Source organism: Oncorhynchus mykiss, chromosome 21, assembly GCF_013265735.2.
Source record: "Oncorhynchus mykiss isolate Arlee chromosome 21, USDA_OmykA_1.1, whole genome shotgun sequence".
NCBI classification, from domain to species: Eukaryota; Metazoa; Chordata; class Actinopteri; order Salmoniformes; family Salmonidae; genus Oncorhynchus; species Oncorhynchus mykiss.
Genome location: NC_048585.1, coordinates 64,670,607 through 64,684,592, shown reverse-complemented (window position 1 = coordinate 64,684,592; position 13,986 = coordinate 64,670,607). Strand labels below are relative to the sequence as shown.

Here is a 13,986-nt window from a genome sequence, read left to right as displayed (position 1 = left end):
TGTGTTAGTTACCTGCTGTGAGTCAGGGCGGTGTGAGGGATGGGACTATAACAGGTGAGGTAGGTCAGGTGTGTTAGTTTTCTGTTGTGATTCAGGGTGCTGTGAGGGATGGGACTATAATAGGTGAGGTAGGTCAGGTGTCTTAGTTACCTGCTGTGAGTCAGAAGGGATGGGGACTATAACAGGTGAGGTAGGTCAGGTGTGTTAGTTACCTGCTGTGAGTCAGAAGGGATGGGACTATAACAGTTGAGGTAGGTCAGGTGTGTTAGTTACCTACTGTGAGTCAGGGCGGAGTGAGGCAAGGGACTATAACAGGTGAGGTAGGTCAGGTGTGTTAGTTACCTGCTGTTTGTCAGGGTGGTGTGAGGGATGGGACTATAACAGGTGAGGTATGTCAGGTGTGTTAGTTACCTGCTGTGAGTCAGGGTGGTGTGAGGGATGGGACTATAACAGGTGAGGTATGTCAGGTGTGTTAGTTACCTGCTGTGAGTCAGGGCGGTGTGAGGGATGGGACTATAACAGGTGAGGTAGGTCAGGTGTGTTAGTTTTCTGTTGTGATTCAGGGTGCTGTGAGGGATGGGACTATAACAGGTGAGGTAGGTCAGGTGTGTTAGTTACCTGCTTTGAGTCAGGGCGGTACGAGGGATGGGACTATAACAGGTTAGGTAGGTCAGGTGTGTTAGTTTTCTGTTGTGAGTCAGGGTGCTGTGAGGGATGGGACTATAACAGGTGAGGTAGGTCAGTTGTGTTAGTTACCTGCTTTGAGTCAGGGCGGTGCGAGGGATGGGAATATAACAGGTGAGGTAGGTCAGGTGTGTTAGTTACCTGCTGTGAGTCAGAAGGGATGGGGACTATAACAGGTGAGGTAGGTCAGGTGTGTTAGTTACCTGCTGTGAGTCAGAAGGGATGGGACTATAACAGTTGAGGTAGGTCAGGTGTGTTAGTTACCTACTGTGAGTCAGGGCGGAGTGAGGCAAGGGACTATAACAGATGAGGTAGGTCAGGTGTGTTAGTTACCTGCTGTGAGTCAGGGCGGTGTGATTTAAGGGACTATAGCAGGTGAGGTAGGTCAGGTATGTTAGGTACCTGCTGTGAGTCAGGGCGGTGTGAGGGATGGGGACCATAACAGGTGTGGTGGGTCAGGTGTGTTAGTTACCTGCTGTGAGTCAGGGTGGTGTGAGGGATGGGACTATAACAGGTGAGGTATGTCAGGTGTGTTAGTTACCTGCTGTGAGTCAGGGCGGTGTGAGGGATGGGACTATAACAGGTGAGGTAGGTCAGGTGTGTTAGTTTTCTGTTGTGATTCAGGGTGCTGTGAGGGATGGGACTATAATAGGTGAGGTAGGTCAGGTGTCTTAGTTACCTGCTGTGAGTCAGAAGGGATGGGGACTATAACAGGTGAGGTAGGTCAGGTGTGTTAGTTACCTGCTGTGAGTCAATGCGGTGTGAGGGATGCGACTATAACAGGTGAGGTAGGTCAGGTGTGTTAGTTACCTGCTGTGAGTCAGGGCGATGTGAGGGATGGGACTCTAACAGGTGAGGTAGGTCAGGTGTGTTAGTTACCTACTGTGAGTCAGGGCGGTGTGAGGGATGGGGACTATAACAGGTGAGGTAGTTCAGGTGAGTTAGGTTCCTGCTGTGAGTCAGAAGGGATGGGGACTATGACAGGTGAGGTAGGTCAGGTGTGTTAGTTACCTGCTGTGAGTCAGGGCGGTGTGAGGGATGGGGACTATAACAGGTGAGGTAGTTCAGGTGTGTTAGTTACTTGCTGTGAGTCAGGGCGGTGTGAGGGATGGAACTATAACAGGTGAGGTGGGTCAGTTCTGTTAATTAGCTACTGTGAGTCAGGGCGGTGTGAGGGATGGGGACTATAACAGGTGAGGTAGGTCAGGTGTGTTAGTTACCTGTTGTGAGTCAGAAGGGATGGGACTATAACAGGTGAGGTAGGTCAGGTGTGTTAGTTACCTGCTGTGAGTCAGGGCGGTGTGAGGGATGGACTATAACAGGTGAGGTAGGTCAGGTGTGTTAGTTACCTGCTGTGAGTCAATGCGGTGTGAGGGATGCGACTATAACAGGTGAGGTAGGTCAGGTGTGTTAGTTATCTGCTGTGAGTCAGGGCGGTGTGAGGGATGGGACTATAACAGGTGAGGTAGGTCAGGTGTGTTAGTTTTCTGTTGTGATTCAGGGTGCTGTGAGGGATGGGACTATAACAGGTGAGGTAGGTCAGGTGTGTTAGTTACCTGCTTTGAGTCAGGGCGGTGCGAGGGATGGGACTATAACAGGTTAGGTAGGTCAGGTGTGTTAGTTACCTGCTGTGAGTCAGAAGGGATGGGGACTATAACAGGTGAGGTAGGTCAGGTGTGTTAGTTACCTGCTGTGAGTCAATGCCGTGTGAGGGATGCGGACTATAACAGGTGAGGTAGGTCAGGTGTGTTAGTTACCTGCTGTGAGTCAGAAGGGATGGGACTATAACAGTTGAGGTAGGTCAGGTGTGTTAGTTACCTACTGTGAGTCAGGGCGGAGTGAGGCAAGGGACTATAACAGGTGAGGTAGGTCAGGTGTGTTAGTTACCTGCTGTGAGTCAGGGCGGTGTGAGGGATGGGACTATAACAGGTGAGGTATGTCAGGTGTGTTAGTTACCTGCTGTGAGTCAGGGTGGTGTGAGGGATGGGACTATAACAGGTGAGGTAGGTCAGGTATGTTAGGTACCTGCTGTGAGTCAGGGCAGTGTGAGGGATGGGGACCATAACAGGTGTGGTGGGTCAGGTGTGTTAGTTACCTGCTGTGAGTCAGGGTGGTGTGAGGGATGGGACTATAACAGGTGAGGTATGTCAGGTGTGTTAGTTACATCCTGTGAGTCAGGGCGGTGTGAGGGATGGGACTATAACAGGTGAGGTAGGTCAGGTGTGTTAGTTTTGTGTTGTGATTCAGGGTGCTGTGAGGGATGGGACTATAATAGGTTAGGTAGGTCAGGTGTGTTAGTTACCTGCTTTGAGTCAGGGCGGTGGGAGGGATGGGACTATAACAGGTGATGTAGGTCAGGTGTGTTAGTTACCTGCTGTGAGTCAGAAGGGATGGGGACTATAACAGGTGAGGTAGGTCAGGTGTGTTAGTTACCTGCTGTGAGTCAATGCGGTGTGAGGGATGCGACTATAACACGTGAGGTAGGTCAGGTGTGTTAGTTACTTGCTGTGAGTCAGAAGGGATGGGACAATGACAGGTGAGGTAGGTCAGGTGTGTTAGTTACCTGCTGTGAGTCAGGGCGGTTTGAGGGATGGGGACTATAACAGGTGAGGTAGTTCAGGTGTGTTAGTTACTTGCTGTGAGTCAGGGCGGTGTGAGGGATGGAACTATAACAGGTGAGGTGGGTCAGTTCTGTTAATTAGCTACTGTGAATCAGGGCGGTGTGAGGTAAGTCATGTGTGTTAGTTACCTACTGTGAGTCAGGGCGGTGTGAGGGATGCGACTATAACAGGTGAGGTAGGTCAGGTGTGTTAGTTACCTGCTGTGAGTCAATGCGGTGTGAGGGATGCGACTATAACAGGTGAGGTAGGTCAGGTGTGTTAGTTACCTGCTGTGAGTCAGAAGGGATGAGACTATAACAGGTGAGGTAGGTCAGGTGTGTTAGTTACCTGCTGTGAGTCAGGGCGGTGTGAGGGATGGGACTATAACAGGTGAGGTATGTCAGGTGTGTTAGTTACCTGCTGTGAGTCAGGGTGGTGTGAGGGATGGGACTATAACAGGTGAGGTATGTCAGGTGTGTTAGTTACCTGCTGTGAATCAGGCCGGTGTGAGGGATGGGACTATAACAGGTGAGGTAGGTCAGGTGTGTTAGTTACCTGCTTTGAGTCAGGGCGGTGCGAGGGATGGGACTATAACAGGTTAGGTAGGTCAGGTGTGTTAATTATCTACTGTGAGTCAGGGCGGTGTGAGGTATGTCAGGTGTGTTAGTTTTCTTTTGTGAGTCAGGGTGCTGTGAGAGATGGGACTATAACAGGTGAGGTAGGTCAGGTGTGTTAGTTACCTGCTGTGAGTCAGAAGGGATGGGGACTATAACAGGTGAGGTAGGTCAGGTGTGTTAGTTACCTGCTGTGAGTCAGAAGGGATGGGACTATAACAGTTGAGTCAGGGCGGAGTGAGGCAAGGGACTATAATAGGTGAGGTAGGTCAGGTGTGTTAGTTACCTGCTGTGAGTCAGGGCGGTGTGATTGACGGGACTATAGCAGGTGAGGTAGGTCAGGTATGTTAGGTACCTGCTGTGAGTCAGGGACGTGTGAGCGATGTGGACCATAACAGGTGTGGTGGGTCAGGTGTGTTAGTTACCTGCTGTGAGTCAGGGTGGTGTGAGGGATGGGACTATAACAGGTTAGGTATGTCAGGTGTGTTAGTTACCTGCTGTGAGTCAGGGCGGTGTGAGGGATGGGACTATAACAGGTGAGGTAGGTCAGGTGTGTTAGTTTTCTGTTGTATAACAGGTGAGGTAGGTCAGTTCAGGTGAGGTAGGTCAGTTGTGTTAGTTACCTGCTGTGAGTCAGGGCGGTGTGAGTCAGGGCGGTGTAAGGGATGGGACTATAACAGGTGAGGTAGGTCCGGTGTGTTAGTTACCTGCTGTGAGTCAGGGCGGTGTGATGGATGGGACTATAACAGGTGAGGTAGGTCAGGTGTGTTAGTTACCTGCTGTGATTTAGAAGGGATGGGACTATAACAGGTGAGGTAGGTCAGGTGTGTTAGGTACCTACTGTGAGTCAGGGCGGTGTGAGTGATGGGACTACAACAGGTGAGGTAAGCCAGGTGTGTTAGTTACCTGCTGTGAGTCATGGCGGTGTGAGGGATGGGGACTATGACAGGTGAGGTAGGTCAGGTGTGTTAGTTACCTGCTGTGAGTCAGGGCGGTGTGAGGAATGAGGATGGGGCTGACAGGCCGTATCCTCATGACCTCATTGATGACAGAGTCCAGATAGGGCAGGTGAGTGCGGTCTGACACATCTGGACTCCTCCCACAACCCACCACCTCATCCAGCTCCTTCTGCACACGCTCCTGAACCTGGGTTGGGGGGTTAGGGGGATGGACGAGACAGTTCAGTTGAGAGCAGATTTGAATATAACTTCTGTGGTTCCTATAACTTCTCTATGTCTCTTCATTTTTCTCAGTTGGTTTTCTCCCTCCTCCCCCAGTCCCCACCTCCCCTTGTTACTCCTCCTACCTGTGGGTGGTGCAGGAGGAAGGCCAGGACCCAGAGTAATGTCGTCGATGTGGTCTCTACTCCGGCGCCGAATACTTCAGCCGCAGTCATCAAGACGTGGTCGTCACTGATCCCCTCCTCTTCCTGCTCCACTCCTAACCCCTGACCTCTGACCCCTGACCCCTGGTTATGTTTGATCCTCGTCTGACCCTGCAGCAGAGCGTCCAGCAGGTCACGTGGCTCCCCGCCGATCAGCGACACCTGCAGAGGATCAGATGTCAAGTCTGTGTCTCAATACTGTGGGATGGCTTCCTTTCCCTGTCCACTTTCCCTCTGTGTGTGTGTGTGTGTGTGTGTGTGTGTGTGTGTGTGTGTGTGTGTGTGTATGTGTGTGTGTGTGTGTGTGTGTGTGTGTGTCAAAATCAAATGAAATCAAATTTTATTTGTCACATACACATGGTTAGCAGATGTTAATGCGAGTGTAGCGAAATGCTTGTGCTTCTAGTTCCGACAATGCAGTAATAACCAACAAGTAATCTAACTAACAATTCCAAAACTACTGTCTTGTACACAGTGTAAGGGGATAAAGAATATGTACATAAGGATATATGAATGAGTGATGGTACAGAGCAGCATAGGCAAGATACAGTAGATGGTATCGAGTACAGTATGTACAAATGAGATGAGTATGTAACCAAAGTGGCATAGTTTAAAGTGGCTAGTGATACATGTATTACATAAGGATACAGTCGATGATATAGAGTACAGTATATACGTATGCATATGAGATAATGTAGGGTAAGTAACATTATATAAGGTAGCATTGTTTAAAGTGGCTAGTGATATATTTACATCATTTCCCATCAATTCCCATTATTAAAGTGGCTGGAGTTGAGTCAGTGTCAGTGTGTTGGCAGCAGCCACTCAATGTTAGTGGTGGCTGTTTAACAGTCTGATGGCCTTGAGATAGAAGCTGTTTTTCAGTCTCTCGGTCCCAGCTTTGATGCACCTGTACTGACCTCGCCTTCTGGATGATAGCGGGGTGAACAGGCAGTGGCTCGGGTGGTTGATGTCCTTGATGATCTTTATGGCCTTCCTGTGACATCGGGTGGTGTAGGTGTCCTGGAGGGCAGGTAGTTTGCCCCCGGTGATGCGTTGTGCAGACCTCACCACCCTCTGGAGAGCCTTACGGTTGAGGGCGGAGCAGTTGCCGTACCAGGCGGTGATACAGCCCGCCAGGATGCTCTCGATTGTGCATCTGTAGAAGTTTGTGAGTGCTTTTGGTGACAAGCCGAATTTCTTCAGCCTCCTGAGGTTGAAGAGGCGCTGCTGCGCCTTCTTCACAATGCTGTCTGTGTGAGTGGACCAATTCAGTTTGTCTGTGATGTGTATGCCGAGGAACTTAAAACTTGCTACCCTCTCCACTACTGTTCCATTGATGTGGATAGGGGGGTGTTCCCTCTGCTGTTTCCTGAAGTCCACAATCATCTCCTTAGTTTTGTTGACGTTGAGTGTGAGGTTATTTTCCTGACACCACACTCCGAGGGCCCTCACCTCCTCCCTGTAGGCCGTCTCGTCGTTGTTGGTAATCAAGCCTACCACTGTTGTGTCGTCCGCAAACTTGATGATTGAGTTGGAGGCGTGCGTGGCCACGCAGTCGTGGGTGAACAGGGGTGAAGGAGAGGGCTCAAAACGCACCCTTGTGGGGCCCCAGTGTTGAGTATCAGCGGGGAGGAGATGTTGTTGCCTACCCTCACCACCTGGGGGCGGCCCGTCAGGAAGTCCAGTACCCAGTTGCACAGGGCGGGGTCGAGACCCAGGGTCTCGAGCTTGATGACGAGCTTGGAGGGTACTATGGTGTTGAATGCCGAGCTGTAGTCAATGAACAGCATTCTCACATAGGTATTCCTCTTGTCCAGATGGGTTAGGGCGGTGTGCAGTGTGGTTGAGATTGCATCGTCTGTGGACCTATTTGGGCGGTAAGCAAATTGGAGTGGGTCTAGGGTGTCAGGTAGGGTGGAGGTGATATGGTCCTTGACTAGTCTCTCAAAGCACTTCATGATGACGGAAGTGAGTGCTACGGGGCGGTAGTCGTTTAGCTCAGTTACCTTAGCTTTCTTGGGAACATGAACAATGGTGGCCCTCTTGAAGCATGTGGGAACAGCAGACTGGTATAGGGATTGATTGAATATGTCCGTAAACACACCGGCCAGCTGGTCTGCGCATGCTCTGAGGGCGCGGCTGGGGATGCCGTCTGGGCCTGCAGCCTTGCGAGGGTTAACACGTTTAAATGTCTTACTCACCTCGGCTGCAGTGAAGGAGAGACCGCATGTTTTCGTTGCAGGCCGTGTCAGTGGCACTGTATTGTCCTCAAAGCGGGCAAAAAAGTTATTTAGTCTGCCTGGGAGCAGGACATCCTGGTCCGTGACTGGGCTGGATTTCTTCCTGTAGTCCGTGATTGACTGTAGACCCTGCCACATGCCTCTTGTGTCTGAGCCGTTGAATTGAGATTCTACTTTGTCTCTGTACTGACGCTTAGCTTGTTTGATAGCCTTGCGGAGGGAATAGCTGCACTGTTTGTATTCGGTCATGTTACCAGACACCTTCCCCTGATTAAAAGCAGTGGTTCGCGCTTTCAGTTTCACGCGAATGCTGCCATCAATCCACGGTTTCTGGTTAGGGAATGTTTTAATCGTTGCTATGGGAACGACATCTTCAACGCACGTTCTAATGAACTCACACACCGAATCAGCGTATTCGTCAATGTTGTTGTCTGATGCAATACGAAACATGTCCCAGTCCACGTGGTGGAAGCAGTCTTGGAGTGTGGAGTCAGCTTGGTCGGACCAGCGTTGGACAGACCTCAGCGTGGGAGCCTCTTGTTTTAGTTTCTGTCTGTAGGCAGGGATCAACAAAATGGAGTCGTGGTCAGCTTTTCCGAAAGGGGGGCGGGGCAGGGCCTTATATGCGTCGCGGAAGTTAGAGTAACAATGATCCAAGGTCTTTCCACCCCTGGTTGCGCAATCGATATGCTGATAAAATTTAGGGAGTCTTGTTTTCAGATTAGCCTTGTTAAAATCCCCAGCTACAATGAATGCAGCCTCTGGATGAATGGTTTCCAGTTTGCAAAGAGTTAAATAACGTTTGTTCAGAGCCATCGATGTGTCTGCTTGGGGGGGGATATATACGGCTGTGATTATAATCGAAGAGAATTCTCTTGGTAGATAATGCGGTCTACATTTGATTGTGAGGAATTCTAAATCAGGTGAACAGAAGGATTTGAGTTCCTGTATGTTTCTTTCATCACACCATGTCACGTTAGTCATAAGGCATACGCCCCCGCCCCTCTTCTTACCAGAAAGTTGTTTGTTTCTGTCTGCACGATGTGTGGAGAAACCCGTTGGCTGCACCGCTTCGGATAGAGTCTCTCCAGTGAGCCACGTTTCCGTGAAGCAAAGAACGTTACAGTCTCTGATGTCCCTCTGGAATGCTACCCTTGCTCGGATTTCATCAATCTTGTTGTCAAGAGACTGGACATTGGCAAGAAGAATGCTAGGGAGTGGTGCACGGTGTGCCCGTCTCCGGAGTCTGACCAGAAGACCGCCTCGTTTCCCTCTTTTTCGGAGTTGTTTGTGTGTGTGTGTGTGTGCGTGTGTGCGTGTGTGCGTGTGTGCGTATGTGCGTGTGTGTGTGTGTGTGTATATGTGTGTGTCAGTGGAAGCTGCCTGGAAATGGAATGACATCAAACACCTGGAAACCATGGAAACCATGGAAACCATGGAAACCATGGAAACCAGGTGTTTGATACCGTTCCACTGATTCCATTCCAGGCAATACCATGAGCCCCTCCTCCCCAATTAAGGTGCCACCAATCTCATGTGGAGTGTGCGTGTGTGTGTGTTCACCTTGTGTTCCTCTAGCTTCTTGCTGAGCAGCTGATCCCTGATGGCGATACACTCTGTCAGCGTGGTCAGAGTCTGGTTGGGGAGAAACTACAGCAGAGACAGGAGAGAGTTGAAAGACTCAGCGAGATGCACAACAATATATCAGCACGATTTTCACCACAACTAAGAGTACGAAGCACGAGCACGAGGCTAAAGTTCTCACGGTGTTTTGGTCCCGCAACTATCATGTTGTGGCAGACTGACGCGCAGCTGTGCAGCTGTGAATAATTTTGCACGCCCAAGTTTTGATTTGTTAAAAAAGTTTGAAATATCCAATAAATGTCGTTCCACTTCATGATTGTGTCCCACTTGTTGTTGATTCTTCACAAAAAAATACAGTTTTATATCTTTATGTTTGAAGCCTGAAATGTGGCAAAAGGTCGCAAAGTTCAAGGGGGCCGAATACTTTCGCAAGGCACTGTAATTCATGCCTTTACCTTTGAAGAGCTTCTTCTGTTGACACTCCACTACATAACATCACAAATGGTCCTTTTGATCGATCAATTCTGTCGTTATATACCCAAAATATCAATACATTTGACGCGTTTGATTCAGAAAAACACCGGTTCCAACTCTCGCAACATGACTACAAAATATCTAATAAGTTACCTGTAATCTTTGTCCAAACATTTCAAACAACTTTCCTAATCCAACTTTAGGTATTTTTTAAGGTGAATAATCGATAGCATTTAAGACGGGATAAACTGCGTTCAATAGCGGATAAAAACAATGTGGAGCGAGCTTTCAGGACGCGCGCCCCAACCACAGCAGTACACTTGGCTATCCACCCAGACTGGAAATGGCTACTTCTTCATTTCTCAGAGGAAAAACATCAACCAATTTCATCCAGTGGATTGGCAGGCAAAACCATGGAACTGCAGGCAAGATCCACATAGAAACCCCATTGAAAACACCTAAAAAATCGACCAATTATATGCATATCCTCGATTCTGGGCCTGAGTAGCAGGCAGTTTACTTTGGGTACGCTTTTCATCCGGACGCGAAATACCGCCCCCTAACCCGAAGAGGTTTTATTTGCCTACCGTCTGTAAGCTGTTAGTGTCTTAAAATAAATCTAAACCCTTTACAATGAAGATCTGTGAAGTTATTTGGATTTTTTACTAACGATATTTGAAAGACAGGGTCCTGAAAAAGGGACGTTTCTTTTTTTGCAGGTAACAAATTAATGTTGATGCTTTTGATTATCTCGTGATCTCAACATAACCACTTTTGTTATATGGTGATCGTGAGATAAGTCGTGACATCAGCAAACCAACAGTGGTCTGAAATTAAACAACTTAATGAAATTTAAATTAAATTAAACACAAACTACTGACATAGGGTGACAACTAGAAAAGTATTTGCCCCCTTCCTGATTTCTGATTTTTTTGCACATTTGTCACACTTTCAGATCATCAAACACATTTAAATATTACACAAGGATAACCCAAGTAAACACAAAATGAAGTTTTTAAGTGATCATTTTATTTAATAAGGGAAAAAGCTATCCGAACCTTCATGGCCCTGTGTGACAAAGTAATTGTACCTCCCCCTTGTTAAATCATGAATGTACTGTGGAAAGCTGAGTTCAATTTCACTTGCCACACCCAGGCCTGATTACTGTCAATTTCACTAGCCACACCCAGGCATGATTACTGCCACACCCAGACCTGATTACTGCCAGACCTGATTACTGTCAATTTCACTAGCCACACCCAGGCCTGATTACTGCCAGACCTGATTACTGTCAATTTCACTAGCCACACCCAGGCCTGATTACTGACAGACCTGATTACTGACAGACCTGATTACTGACAGGCCTAATTACTGTCAATTTCACTAGCCACACCCATGCCTGATTACTGACAGACCTGATTACTGACAGACCTGATGACTGACAGACCTGATGACTGACAGACCCGATTACTGACAGACCTGATTACTGACAGGCCTGATTACTGACAGACCTGATTACTGTCAATTTCACTAGCCACACCCAGACCTGATTACTGACAGACCTGATTACTGCCAGACCTGATTACTGACAGACCTGATTACTGTCAATTTCACTAACCACACCCAGGCCTGATTACTGACAATTTCACTAACCACACCCAGACCTGATTACTGTCAATTTCACTAGCCACACCCATGCCTGATTACTGACAGACCTGATTACTGACAGACCTGATGACTGACAGACCTGATGACTGACAGACCCGATTACTGACAGACCTGATTACTGACAGACCTGATTACTGTCAATTTCACTAACCACACCCAGGCCTGATTACTGACAATTTCACTAACCACACCCAGACCTGATTACTGTCAATTTCACTAGCCACACCCAGGCCTGATTACTGACAGACCTGATTAATGCCAGGCCTGATGACTGCCAGACCTGATTACTGTCAATTTCACTAGCCACACCCAGGCCTGATTACTGACAGACCTGATTACTGCCAGGCCTGATGACTGCCAGACCTGATTACTGTCAATTTCACTAGCCACACCCCGGCCTGATTACTGACAGACCTGATTACTGACAGACCTGATGACTGACAGACCTGATTACTGACAGACCTGATTACTGACAGACCTGATTACTGACAGGCCTGATTACTGCCAGACCTGATTACTGCCAGACCTGATTACTGTCAATTTCACTAGCCACACCCAGGCCTGATTACTGACAGACCTGATTACTGCCAGACCTGATTACTGCCAGACCGAATTACTGTCAATTTCACTTGCCACACCCAGGACTGATTACTGACAGACCTGATTACTGCCAGGCCTGATTACTGCCAGGCCTGATTACTGCCAGACCTGATTACTGCCAGACCTGATTACTGCCAGACCTGATTACTGACAGACTTGATTACTGCCAGGCCTGATTACTGCCAGACCTGATAACTGCCAGACCTGATTACTGCCAGGCCTGATGACTGCCAGACCTGTTGAATCAAGAAATCACTGAAAGAGGACCTGTCTGACAAAGTGAAGTAGGCCAAAAGATCTCAAAAAGCAAGACATCATGCCGTGATCCAAAGAAATTCAGGAACAGATGAGAAACAAAGTAATTGAGATCTATCAGTCTGGAAAGGGTTACAAAGCCATTTCTAAAGCCTTGGGACTCCAACCAACCACGGTGAGAGACATTATCCACAAATGGAGAACATTTGGAACAGTGGTAAACCTTCCCTGGAGTGGCCGGCCAACCAAAATTACCCCAAGAGCTCAGCGACGAATCATCCAAGAGGTCACAAAATGACCCACAACAACATCTAAAGAACTGCAGGCCTCACTTGCCTCAGTTAAGGTCAGTGTCCATGACTCAACCATAAGAAAGAGACTGGGCAACAATGGCATCCATGGCAGAGTTCCAAGGCGAAAACCACTGCTGACCAAAAAGAACATAAAGGCTCATCTCACTTTTGGAAAAAAAACATCTTGATGATTCCCAAGACTTTCGGGAAAATATTCTGTTGACTGATGAGACAAAAGTTGAACTTTTTGGAAGGTGTGCGTCCCGTGACATGTGCCGTAAAAGTAACACTGCATTTCAGAAAAAGAACATCATACCAACAGTCCAATATGGTGGTGGTAGTGTGATGGTCTGGGGCTGCTTTGCTGCTTCAGGACCTGGACGACTTGCTGTGATTGGTGGAACCATGAGTTCTGCTCTCTACCAAGAAACCCTGAAGGAGAATGTCCGGCCATCAGTTCATGACCTCAAGCTGAAGCGTGAGTTCTGCTCTCTACCAAGAAACCCTGAAGGAGAATGTCCGGCCATCAGTTCATGACCTCAAGCTGAAGCGTGAGTTCTGCTCTCTACCAAGAAACCCTGAAGGAGAATGTCCGGCCATCAGTTCATGACCTCAAGCTGAAGCGTGAATTCTGCTCTCTACCAAAAAATCCTGAAGGAGAATGTCCGGCCATCAGTTCATGACCTGAAGCTGAAGCGCACTTGGGTTCTGCAGCAGGACAATGATCCGAAACACACCAGCAAGTCCACCTCTGAATGGCTTAAAAAAAAGATTTTGGAGTGGCCTAGTCAAAGTCCAGACTTGAATCCGATTGAGATGCTGTGGCGTGACCTTAAAAAGGAGGTTCATGCTCGAAAACCCTCCAATGTGGCTGAATTAAAACAATTTTGCAAATGAAGAGTGGGCCAAAATTCCCCCACAGCGATGTGAAAGACTCATTGCCAGTTATCACAAACGCTAGATTGCAGTTGTTGATGCTGAGGGTGGCACAACCAGTTATTAGGTTTAGGTGGCAATTACTTTGTCACATAGGGCCATGAAGGTTCGGATAGCTTTTTTCCCTTAATAAATAAAATCATCACTTAAAAACTGCATTTTGTGTTTTCTTGGGTTTTCTTTGTGTAATGTTTAAATTTGTTTGATGATCTGAAACATTTAAGTCTGACAAAAATGTTAAAAAAATCAGAAATCAGGAAAATACTTTTCCACAGACTGTACATCTCAACAACCTGTTCACCTATTGGTATCAGTTGCGTGTGAGTCTCCTACCCGTAGCCAGGGGAAGATGTCAACTAGCCCCCCTCTAGCGATGGTCTGGACGATACCGTCGTTGTATTCCATCACAGTGGTCAGCTCAGGGTCACCATGTTGGTAGGTGGAGCTGAACACCAGGGTACACACCTAAAGGTCAAGGATCAAAGGTCAGACATGTTTATTCATATGGTGGTGATATACTTAGACTTTTATTATCCAGCCAGTTAGAAGACCTCTGTTACAAGGGAGACCTGGCCAAGAGGGAGACCTGGCCAAGGGGGAGACCTGGCCATGAGGGAGACCTGGCCAAGAGGGAGACCTGGCCAAGAGGGA

The 13,986-nt window shown here is 48.1% G+C and overlaps 1 protein-coding gene across 1 annotated transcript in view; it reads right to left on the bottom strand.

Annotated features, from left to right (window-relative positions):
* The window catches only part of LOC110509408 (steroid 17-alpha-hydroxylase/17,20 lyase), a gene marked incomplete at its 3' end in the record, with an annotated part of 39,554 nt that overhangs the window by 20,524 nt on the left and 5,044 nt on the right, over positions 1–13,986 (bottom strand). Inside the window, exons 5-8 of the mRNA XM_036958440.1 lie at positions 13,669–13,800; positions 9,089–9,175; positions 5,205–5,444; positions 4,875–5,044 (exon numbers count right to left, since the gene is read on the bottom strand). Of these exons, the coding sequence (XP_036814335.1) occupies positions 4,875–5,044; positions 5,205–5,444; positions 9,089–9,175; positions 13,669–13,800 (629 nt within the window). The remainder of the gene's footprint in view (positions 1–4,874; positions 5,045–5,204; positions 5,445–9,088; positions 9,176–13,668; positions 13,801–13,986) is intronic.